At 42.4% G+C, this 11154-nt stretch overlaps 1 protein-coding gene across 1 annotated transcript; it reads left to right on the top strand.

Moving 5' to 3' along the window:
• The first annotated feature begins 8247 nt into the window (after positions 1-8247).
• Positions 8248-9258, top strand: LOC106857816 (olfactory receptor 10AC1-like). Its single transcript, XM_014884111.2, has one exon. It carries the CDS (start codon positions 8248-8250, stop codon positions 9256-9258), a length of 1011 nt encoding a protein of 336 aa, XP_014739597.2.
• The last annotated feature ends 1896 nt before the right edge of the window (positions 9259-11154 follow it).

Here is an 11154-nt window from a genome sequence, read left to right on the forward strand (position 1 = left end):
CATGTAGAGTGGTGAAGGAGTCTCCAGCCTTGGAGGCTCCCAGGACTCTGTAAGAAGAGTTCCTTCATGATGGGATGCAGCACTACTGGTACTCCAGCTCTGAGCAGGAGGCTGGATATTCCAGGCTGGTTTCTTATGTTTCTGTGATTCAGTGATGACCTTTTGTAGCACTGGAGAACGTTATGGTATCACATCCACTTGATGCAGTTTCATTTCACTTCCCATTCATCAGCCTGAAAGAACTGCTGAGTACTTAGCTTGGTTTATTGCTCAGGATGTCACAGGGTCTTCAGCCTCTGTTCCCTAATCAGGGAAAATTAGGTTTTGCTAATAAAAGAAAGTTGCTAAAACTGATTATGGAGGAAGTTCTTCTCAGTGTCTGAATATAAAGGAAAAGGCATAAATATGCAGATCAGCTAGCATGTGCTCTAACAAGCAGCTTATTTCAGAATAAAAGCCTTTGCACCAAATAGATCCATGAGATTGGAAATCTTTAGGGGCAACAGAAGTATCAGGTTTTAGATCACCCATCCAAGACATAGATCCGTTTTACTGATCAATCAACACGTAAATATAAGTATGGTCTCCTGATAACTCTACGTGTGCCCACAGCTCCCTAGCCCAGGACAGGGTTCAGGACTCTGACAGCTGAAGGGCATTTGTCAGCAATACAATGCAAGGTGCTACACTAGAATAGAATAGAATAGAACAGAGAATAGAATATCCTGAGTTGGAAGGGACCTTACAAGGATCAAGTACAGCTCCTGGGATTTCCAGAGCTCAGCCAAGTGTGAGTCCTCTGTTACTGCCATATCTTCACTGAGACTCACAGAAGTTGATAAAGGCCTAATCTTTTTGTCCTTTGTGACCTAATGTCCTCTTTTTTCTCCTGTTCCTCCAAGCAGCTCATGATTCTGTTGTGCCATGTGATGTCTCCTTTCAGATAAGAGCTTTGGTCACCCAAGAATCACAGTGAAGAAATAAAACCTATGACATATCTATAGACAGGGATCCCTGCAGGCTGATAAGTCTCTCCCCTATCTCTACCAGGTCCTCATGAAGAAAAGCTATTGAAAGTCTTTCTCTCTTGCATCCACTTGTCTTGAAACGATTTCCTGTAATTCTGTGTTCATGGACACCAGGACTAGTAACATTTTACTGCATCTTATCCTGTATTCTGCAGTGGTGCTGCAATGCTGGGCTTTGTACCAAAAATAGTTTGCTGAATTCTCACTGCATTGTTTCAGTGTTTGCTCTTATGTTACGTAAGAATTTAGAGGTGTAGTGAACACAGGAAACAAAATAATAGAAGTAGGTAATGTGTACATCATTGTGTGAGACAATAAGTGGAAATGATGCTAAAGCTGAAGGCAACAGCTGGATGGGTCTTTGATTGAGCACCTGCTCCCCTGCCATCCAGTCCAGCAAGCTACTGTATATACGTTTTCTAAAACATAGATTATTTCCACAACTAGGGACAGATTGCTCTTTTCTTTCACCTGCAACTGACTTTCTTGAAACACAACTTGAAACAACCTCGAGAGTTCAGTGCTAGAATGGATCCTACAGCCCATCTGCAGTCTCTGAACACACATATTGATTGTCTACCACAGTTCTTCTGTTCAAACAAGCTCCAATTCTTCTGGAGTTTGTACATTCAGTGTGGGATGCTGATTTCCAGAATTTATTTTCTGCAATAAGCTTCTTCAGAAAAGCATGTTGATCTAATAGTTATTTACCTCACTATTCTGAAAATGAGCTTTGGATTTCTAAGTGACACAGATGAAAAATCTTAATCTAGATAACCAAACACGAGATAGGAGGAGGAGAATGAAATGAGTAGTAGTTGAGTACATTGGGGATGAAGTGTGTGCAGCATCAGCTTGGGATGGTGTCTCCTGTGGAGAACTTCATAGGACAATGAGTTTTTCTGTCTTTTCTCCCAATGGTTGTAGTTGCATCAGAACAAATTAAGCAAAAAACAAATTACGTCCCCAGGTGGAATGTCTCAGTCACTGCCACCCCAAGGAAGAGCTCAGGTGAGACAATGCCTCATTTACCATTGCACAGGGAACAACAAATACATGATTTTTGGAAGTCAACACCAGTGATTCTCAGCAAGGCCCCAGAGGGGCTGAACACTGTTGAGCTCCTTCAAAGACCATGAGAGTTGCAGTTACTCTGTTTCTTTCCAGATGAGCCCTTCAAGCTGAAGGTAATTAAAACCCAAACTTTTAATTGGATCCACAGAGACATCCACAAAGTTGTCCAAATGAATCTGAAAATAATTTCAGATACAAGAAGAAAACTTAGATCTGTTGTCAGAATATCAGTCTTTCTTACTACACTCACCTTCTTTATTGTCTTAACTTCTGGAGTTCTAGTTAATCTTTTCCAGGGCCTGTAGCCTGATTTTCAGTTTCTCTGCCTTTTTCATTTTCACTTGCTATTCTCAGGTTAAATATTTTCATCCTTTGATTCACGAATTCCTATTTTAGATTTGTCCTTTCTCTCTCTAGTTCTAAATGAGTTTTCTTCTAGTAACTTTATTTTTTTGCAAATGGGAAAAGCTTGGATGTTTATGACGCTATTAACTGATCTGTACAAACTTTTTTTTTAGCAGAGACGCAGGACAATGCCTTTGGCTGGGTTAGATTATGAGTAAGTACAGCGAGGTGAAAGAAATGCCCCACCTTTAACAGATCATGAGGAGTAGTTAGCTGCTAGGTTGCCTGCCCTTTTTTTGCAAAACTCTGTTTTGGTTGGTTTATGGTTCAGCGTCTTTCCCAGACTGGGTTCCCAGGCACAGTTTATCAAGCCAAACAACAGAAACTCGAGAAGTGGGATGATTTTTCTCACCAAAGCAAATTGATTCCAGCCATCCTGCTGCTACCACCCCAGCCAGTTTCAGCTCCCGGTTTCCAGAAAGCTCTGGACATTGTGGGAATAAGGATACACTGCTCCTCCTAAAGGCTATGCCCAATCGTTTCAGTGTCTTGCCTCTATGGGAGACAACATTTCTTGCCTCTGTTTCCTACAGAATAGGGATCCCATACCTCTTAAAAAGTCTCTGTCAAGATGCTGTAATTTCCAGCCCTTGGACCTGCTATGTTATGATCATAATCAGTTGTACTGGAGTCACAAATGCACAAAAGATATTAGCATTTATTTTTACATTGCCACTCTCAACATTTTAATTTGAGCGAATCTTACATTTCATCAACCACCAAAACCAATTCGAGCAATCTACCTTAAAGCTGCCTCAGGTTCTCTAATCAGATAAGTCACCATGACGTTTCTGAATTACACAGTACCTTCTGCTACTGAACATACCTGCAGCAGAACATCAGTGCAGCTACAACAGACAAAATCTTTGCTTTCTACGGTGGTAAGATACCCCCAGAGGATCAATATCAGAGTGCTTGTACATGCAAAGAAGATCTGCAGTCTTTCTTATCCTCTTTGTTCTCTTTTACCACTGGCTAGGTAGTTCATGTTGCTTGAACATTGCTTTCAGCCTGCTGAAGAGTTTTGTGTTGTGTGGGCTGAGAGCACCATTTCCCTGGCTGTTGCTGGGACTGGATGTCCCTCTCCTCCAGGTTTCCTGGTACCTCTCTCAGTTGTTTCCATTTTGCCCAGATTGCTCCACATTACTCTGAGCTTCTCAGTTTCTCTTGCCTTCTTTGGAGCAGGCTGGCTATTCACGGGTGTGGACAGGCAAGCCCAGCACTGGCCCTTTTTCTGAAGACCGAGGGGAATATCCTCTGAAGTATGTTGCAATTGCTGATAGAAGCTGATATGATGTGATTCATTAACTGTAGCTGGATTCCAAGAAACTCTTTATACAAATTCGGGCTAAGGCAGGCCAGTCCCAAAGCCTTGCAGGCATGTACTGAAAAATAATCACACAGCTAAGAGTGCGGGGGAGGAGAGCAGGGCTGAACTCTGCAGCAAGGCAGAATGTACAGCTCTATAACATGCTGCAGACTCGAGACATGCAAACACTAATGCCAACGTGCAGCTTTTAATAATCTATTATGAATTTGGCTGTAAGCTGATGCAATGGAAGTGCTGGGAACCTGAAAGGTGTGGGCTGGAGGAGGAAGTATGGAGTCGCTTTGACATGCATATTCTCATCCTCTGCTGCTTGTTGTTTGTCTGGTTGCTGTGTGTTCTGGCACTGTGCTGCACAGCTCACTCCAGCTAGCACTCCCCTCTCCAGGGAGCCGAATTTTGGAGGTAACATGTGGGAGTGTGTTGAAACGTTGCAGGGAGGTGTAAGTTGCATTTTAATAAATGATGGCTTATCTGCACACACACAGACTGAAACAGTAATTTGCCTGATTTATTTCAGTGGAAGGCTGGGCACTATGGTAAAAAAAAATTAGTGCATATAAGTGCTGACTGTGTGGTATTGGTTACTGGGTACGTGTTGACTCACCTCGGTTCACCTCCAGTCCAGCAGAAGGAAAGGACCATTCTGAAGATGAGAAAGTTGGAACAGACTGGTCAGAGTAGTTCCTGATAATTATTTTTGCATTGTTACTGAGGCAGAAGATTTTCTCCCACAGTTTGGGTCAGAGATAAACTAAGAAACAGCACTAGAGCCCCTGAATTTTATTTTGTAACACAAAGATAAACTCGACATGAGTTAATCAGCTGGTGTCCTGAAATTCTCACAGAGTTTACTAGAGGGAGCAGTCTTACTCTGCAAAGCATTCAACTAAAATAGACTTCACTGTAAAGATTTGCTTCCATTTATAATCCACCCAACTTGCTAGGTATAATTAGAAAATTACCAGCACCTCAGTTTTGTTAGAGCTGCAGAGACAACACGTCACTGAGAGAGGCTTCAGGGTTGCTGTTTTGTTCAGTATTATACAACAGTACCTTCAAGACAAATTCAGAATTCAGTTTTGTAAATGCTCTAAAAACATTCTGTGCCCCGAATTGTTTTCAGAACCTTAAACAATAAGAAGCGTAAGGAAAAGAGTTGAAATGAAAAAAAATAAAAATTCAAAAGTTAAGGAAGTGACTCGAGAAACTAAAGAGGATAAGACTCCACTGTCATGGCTTTAATTCCAAGAAGTTAAATGACAGGTTTAAAATAGAGTAAAAATACTTAAATGCAACTTTGGCAGTGTCCCAGTTGTGGCTACATGTGTGACAGATAAAGGGGAATAATCACTTTACTTCACCTTTTTTCTATTGCAGCCCAGAAGGTGGTTGGTCTTTTTTGCCTCTTCCTGGCTCCTATTTCTTGATGTCCAATGGAAGTCCGGGTCCTTTTCCCAACACAATTAGTCCCAGATTGGACCAATGCATGAGGCAGTTTTGTTCCAAAATGACAATGCCACATAGATTAAAATAAAATAGAAAAACATTTTGAAAGGATTCATTCTAAACTAAATCCTATGAAAAATATTTACATTTCTGCCAAGCAGATCCATTTTAGCAGTCAAAAATCTTGACTTTGCCTCTCTTTTCTACTCACATAAGGCTACAGATCTCTTTAATTATTACAGTGTAAGTGGCCAGGAATGAATGTAACAATGGCAATAAAAATAAATTGGACTCAAATAATCTCAGTCCTATCAACTGCTGAATGGTGATTTCATCTGAGCCAGTAAGAAAAAATGGGTCACCTGAACTGATGAAAACTCCATGCACAAACATGTTTAAAGTTTTTATATCTGTTTTGCTTTGCCTCTAAGCATTAGTTTGGTTTAAACTTACTTAAAGAACCACTGATTTATTTTTATTTAAGAAGAGCAGCACTGCATTTTGTTACTTAAAATGTTGCCATATCAGGTACAAAGCAGCCCCATCAATAATCGCTGCTTTCAATTGTTTCGGTGAAGAGAACAAGAGAAGAGGGTGCTGCAACTCTGCCATCCTCTGAAGATGCAATTACTGCTCGATTTACAGAAAACCTGCAATCCCCCCTTTCTTGGGAGGAATGGAACTGCCTGTCCTTGGCGCAGGGAGGGCAGAGGCAGCAGGAACAGGACAGACTTCTGTGTCACACGGCATATAAGGGGCTGGGTCCTGCAGAAGAGAGGAGAGGATGGCTATGAGATGCTGAAAGAAAACACTGGCTCTAGGGACACCCAAAGCCAGAGGGAGCCCAGACTGGGCCAGAAACAGAATTTCAGCCCAGACTGAACAGCACACATCATCAAGAGGAAGAAGTCTCTATTTTCTTACCTTTTAACTCAGAGAAGGTATGTTGTCACTAAAGCAAATAGCTCCAAACAAAATGAAGGGAAACCCATTTCTTCTCCACTTCTTAGCCCTGTTGTGTTCAGTAGAATCCACTTAAAGTCTCAGTACTTGGAGTGAGGGGAGCCCCAGCTGGTCCTCAGTGACTCAGTCCTCAATCACGTACCAACCCATTATTCCTGTTTTCAGTGAAGACCTTCTACTTGCATAGAGTAAGAAAGATTTACAGCCAGATTGCTTAGAACTGCTGTTGGGGAGGTCTTGCAGCAGCAAAACGTGGATGTAGGAGTTAACCATGGCTTTATAACTGCTGGAAACTGTATCTAGCAGTTGTATTTTTCACTTGCTTTTGCAGGATTGCTGCTCTCTCTATGTTTCTAAAGAGCTCCTTCTTGGTCTTCACTGACTGTCCATTAATTTTTGGTCTTGGAGTTTATGGTACTTGCTTCCTAGCTTGTTAATTTTGCTGACTTATGCTCTGAGGCAGACTGATTAAATTCCTAGTTTTGCACCTGAGGCAATATAATTGTGGATATTTTCATATTCACCAGAGTCCCTAGATGTTTTGAATGCTGCTGAGATACTGAATCAGAAGGAAACCTTAGGGCAAAAAAAATAAAAAATAAAAAGGCGAAGGTTCTGAAGGCTTTGAGCAGATTCGCCTCTCAATTGTAATGATTATTTTTTCTGGAGTTTTTTGAAACATCTTTTTCCAGGAAAATCTCCATCTCTACTAACAGCTTTTCCACCAATTTCACATTCCTTCTCTTAGTCTTTGATGACATTTCATGTAATTTTCTAGTTTGTTTCATGCTTAAATATTGCTGGGATTTTTATATAAGCAGAAGTCTTCAAGGAATCTCTGATTTTATTTCTGTTTTATGGCAATGTGTAGAAAGAGTTGGAATTATTCCTTGTAGTTAATACTGTATTCATTGATGAATATGTAAGCAATGAACTCTGTTCAGCCACGAGCAGTATATATGATTTATTTTTGTATGTCTTTCCACATTCTTATCTTTCCTAGATTTTTCAGCTTAAATAGCTTTGTATCACTCCACATTCCTTGGAAATTTCTGTTCTTCCTGTGAAAAGCAAGATCTCAGCCTCCAACTCCAGGATGTTAGCACTGTGTTTTCCTTTAAAAACTGTTACACAGTATGTATGTTTCCATGAACATCTTTGGTTTTGAGACTGGAAGTTTGTTTACTTCAACTCTGATGCCATAGGGCTGAACCAGGCATAAAGATGTAAGAAGCCAAAATGTCAGCCCTAATTTTGGAATCCTCACGTCTAATCACTGAAACCCTCTTTCTGTATGAACCTTATGGCAGTTCCACTGTGGAGAAGGGAAAAGCCAGTCAGAGAACACAACTGGAGTCAGGCTGTAGCACAGGAGCTCCAGCTCACTGGTTGTTCTTGTACCTCTGTGGCACAGGTGTAGGGGACTGAAGAAGTGCTATGAATAGAGAATGAACAGGTCTGCCTGGGAGTGGAATTGCAAGGAACAGCAGCAGCTTCTGTGAGACCTGGGAGCTGATGGCTGCCAAGACTCAAACGCCTCTGTCTGCAGCTTCTTCAGACACTCAGATCAGGAGGAAGAGTCCAATGAAGGCTCTCAAAAGCAGGACAGCTCAGTCAGACTAATCAGTGTCAACTCCTAATGCCTACTTAATGCATGTTCAAAACCTGCACATGGTGACAAAACTAGAACAACTCAGAAGCAGTGATGAAGACCCAGCAGTTGAGTCTTTGTCACCAGTGTTGCAGCAAAGAATCTTAGGGAGATTGTTTGGGCACGAGAACCTTGGTGGTTGTGAAAATATGGGTCTGAGAGTGTGCTGAATGTGGCTGAGTGAAATCAGGTTTGGAGTCTGTTTTTTTTTTTTTTTCAATGAAATCACCTTCCTCCCTACCCAATAAGCTTTACTACACTGGTCCTACAGTGATGAAACATTATTTCCTATATGGAATTGATTGCCAGGCGTGGAATTCAGCTGTTTCCTTTCTGTTTCTCTCCTGTAGATGCCATGTGAAGGCTGCATGGAGAGGCACAATGTGAGCACTGGTGCAACCATGGAGTTCCTGCTGCTCGGCTTCTCTGAGCTGCTCCATCTGCGGGTCCTGCTCTTCCTTGTCTTTCTCATTGTTCATTTGGTCACCTTGGCAGGGAATATGATGATCTTCATGGCGGTGGTTACGGAGCCCTCACGCCCTCCCATGCTCTTCTTCCTCTGCCAGCTCTCCGCCATCGAGCTCTGCTACACTTTAGTCATTGTCCCCAAGGCTCTCCTCAGCCTGCTGGGGCCGGAGGGCAGCACCATCTCCTTCCTGGGCTGTGCTGTGCAGATGCACCTCTTCGTGGCCCTCGGGGGGGCTGAGTGTTTCCTGCTGGCTGCCATGTCCTACGACCGCTGCGTGGCCATCTGCCGGCCGCTGCGCTACGCAGCCCTGATGAGCGAGGGGCTGTGCCTCCGGCTGGCTCTGCTCTGCGCCCTGGCAGCCTTCGCCCTTGCCCTGGCCCTGACGGTGGCTGTGTTCCGCCTGCCCTTCTGTGGCTCGCACACCATCGACCACTTCTTCTGCGATGTCCCTGCCGTGCTGCACCTGGCCTGCACGCAGAGCTACGGCCCCGAGCTGCCCCTGCTGGCTGCCTGCGTGCTCCTGCTGCTGCTCCCCTTCCTCCTAATCCTGGCCTCCTACCTCTGCATTGCTGTGGCCGTGCTGGGCATCACCTCCTCTGTGGGAAGGGGCAAGGCCTTTTCCACCTGCATGTCACACCTGGCCATCACCTTACTGCACTACGGCTGTGCCACCTTCATCTACATCCGCCCTAAGTCCAGTTACTCACCAGCGAGAGACAAGGTGGTGTCTCTGGTCTACACCAACATTACTCCGCTAATGTATCCCCTCATTTACAGCCTGAGGAACAAGGAAATCAGAGGCATCCTCAGGAAAATGCTGAGGAGGAAGAAAAGAGCTCAGGTGAACGGGGATACTATCAGAGTTGCGATGTGTGTGTGTGGCAAATTTTAGTGGAACAAGCACATATTTGTTGGAAAACAGCCCCATAATCAGATCACCATAGACTTCACTAAGGCAAATATCCAGGCAGAATTCTACAAGCATCACTACATTTATGAGGAAAATACATCTCTGCTCAAAAAAATCCCCGTCATAACACTTCATCTAAAGGAAAATGCTTTAGTGAGTTGTGAGGACAAAGAGCTTTGATCAATCACTGGTCTTGCTTCTCTGATCACATACATAGTCAGGCTTACATTCACAGTCATCCCAACACAATCAGAAGATCAACACAAAAATTTTTAAAGCTAATAAACCAATATTAAAGTATTGGTTTCATTATTTTTCTATCAAGATGACAGTAGAAATTGGATAGTCAGTACAAATTTTAGACTGGTAAGTTTAGCAGCACAATAAATCTGTAAGGGCTTAAAGAAAGGTTAAAAGAAGAGAGTCCATGGCTAGAAAGAAGGGTAAAATAGCTGTGGCTTTCTCCAAATTTAGCAGAAGGCTACACTCTGGCATCCCATGACAAAGGCAAAGATTGTTAGTGTAGACTCATCGAACCTTGAATTATTGTAGATATGGAAAGTTAAAATGCCATTAGCCTAACTAGTCTTTCCTATGCCTTTTTGCAGGAAGCAAAACATTTTCTTTTAGAGGGAGATGTTTTAGGTTTGGATTGTTCCTATGGCAACACAAAGGCTAAGACACTTGTTCTTATCATGTGACTTTTACCAGAAAAGACTGCATCATATAAATATGAATGCCTGGGGAATGTTGAGATCTATAATTGTAAAAGTAATAATATTGCTGCCACAGTTATTGCAATTTCTTCACCAAAACCAGTGAGAGTTACAGCACAGGCTGGACTGCAGCAGACATGAGTCTGAAAGGTGCAAAGCAGTGTTATTTTATGAGTTTCCTATGTGTAGGAAGAACAGAGTGATTTAGACAAATTAGGGAAGAACAATTTTGGCCAGGAAGAGGGGGGGAAAGAACCAACTTCATTATTTTATTTAATTCTTCCCTCCCCCATGTCTCTTTAAAGGCCATAAAGACCCTATGATTCAGAACCCACCTCTCACATACAAAATCATTGAGAAAAAAATTAAAATGTTTGCTTCTGTTCCTCTGTCTAATCCAAAGGAATTTCAGCACCTCAGCCGCCCTCTTTGGGCAGATCGAGAGAGCAGAGTGGCATTTGCTTTCTCTGGGCTACAGTCATTAAAAATTATGGTAAGTGGATTTGACAAATGTAAGAAATTGTCACTGTAACTAAGGAAGTTAACTTGGAGCCTTCTGACAGAAGAGAAATGTGGAATTTAAAACTGACATTAAAAGCTGTCTTCAAGTTCACAGTATAGCCTGCCTAAAACATTAACACAGAATATTGGCTCTCATGTCAATGAACACCTAATTACTCTGTGGGCAAACATTCAGCTGCATTATTTAAAATTATCAAAGCTGCAGTGAACATTTTAAAAATCTGCCAGCTCTTCCAAAAGTGAGAAGGGGAAGGTCTTAATGAAAGAACACGACGTACTAATAGAGAAGTACTTCAGAATTACGTTAAAGAAATACTTTGAATCAAACACTATCAAGTAACAGTAATGAGCACAGGAAAAATAGAAAGGATCAATTCCAAATCCTGTGAAGTCAAATCAAGCTTTGAAGTTAATCCTGCTGCAAGCAGCTGGCTGGACTTGAGACAGCCAGAGGTCCTTCCTTAGATTAGCAGGACTTTGCATCAGAGGTCTCTAACCTGCCTTCTAGGAGGTATTGATATGTCCAAATGCCTGGCAACAAAACTGAAGGACAGAAAGATACTGAGGTTTATAATTCTGTTCAAAGCCTTGGTAGAGGCCCTCATGTATTTCTGGCAGCTGTGAGCATGGGATAGCAGAG

Source organism: Sturnus vulgaris, chromosome 2 (assembly GCF_052056855.1).
Source record: "Sturnus vulgaris isolate bStuVul1 chromosome 2, bStuVul1.hap1, whole genome shotgun sequence".
In the NCBI taxonomy this organism is placed as follows: domain Eukaryota; kingdom Metazoa; phylum Chordata; class Aves; order Passeriformes; family Sturnidae; genus Sturnus; species Sturnus vulgaris.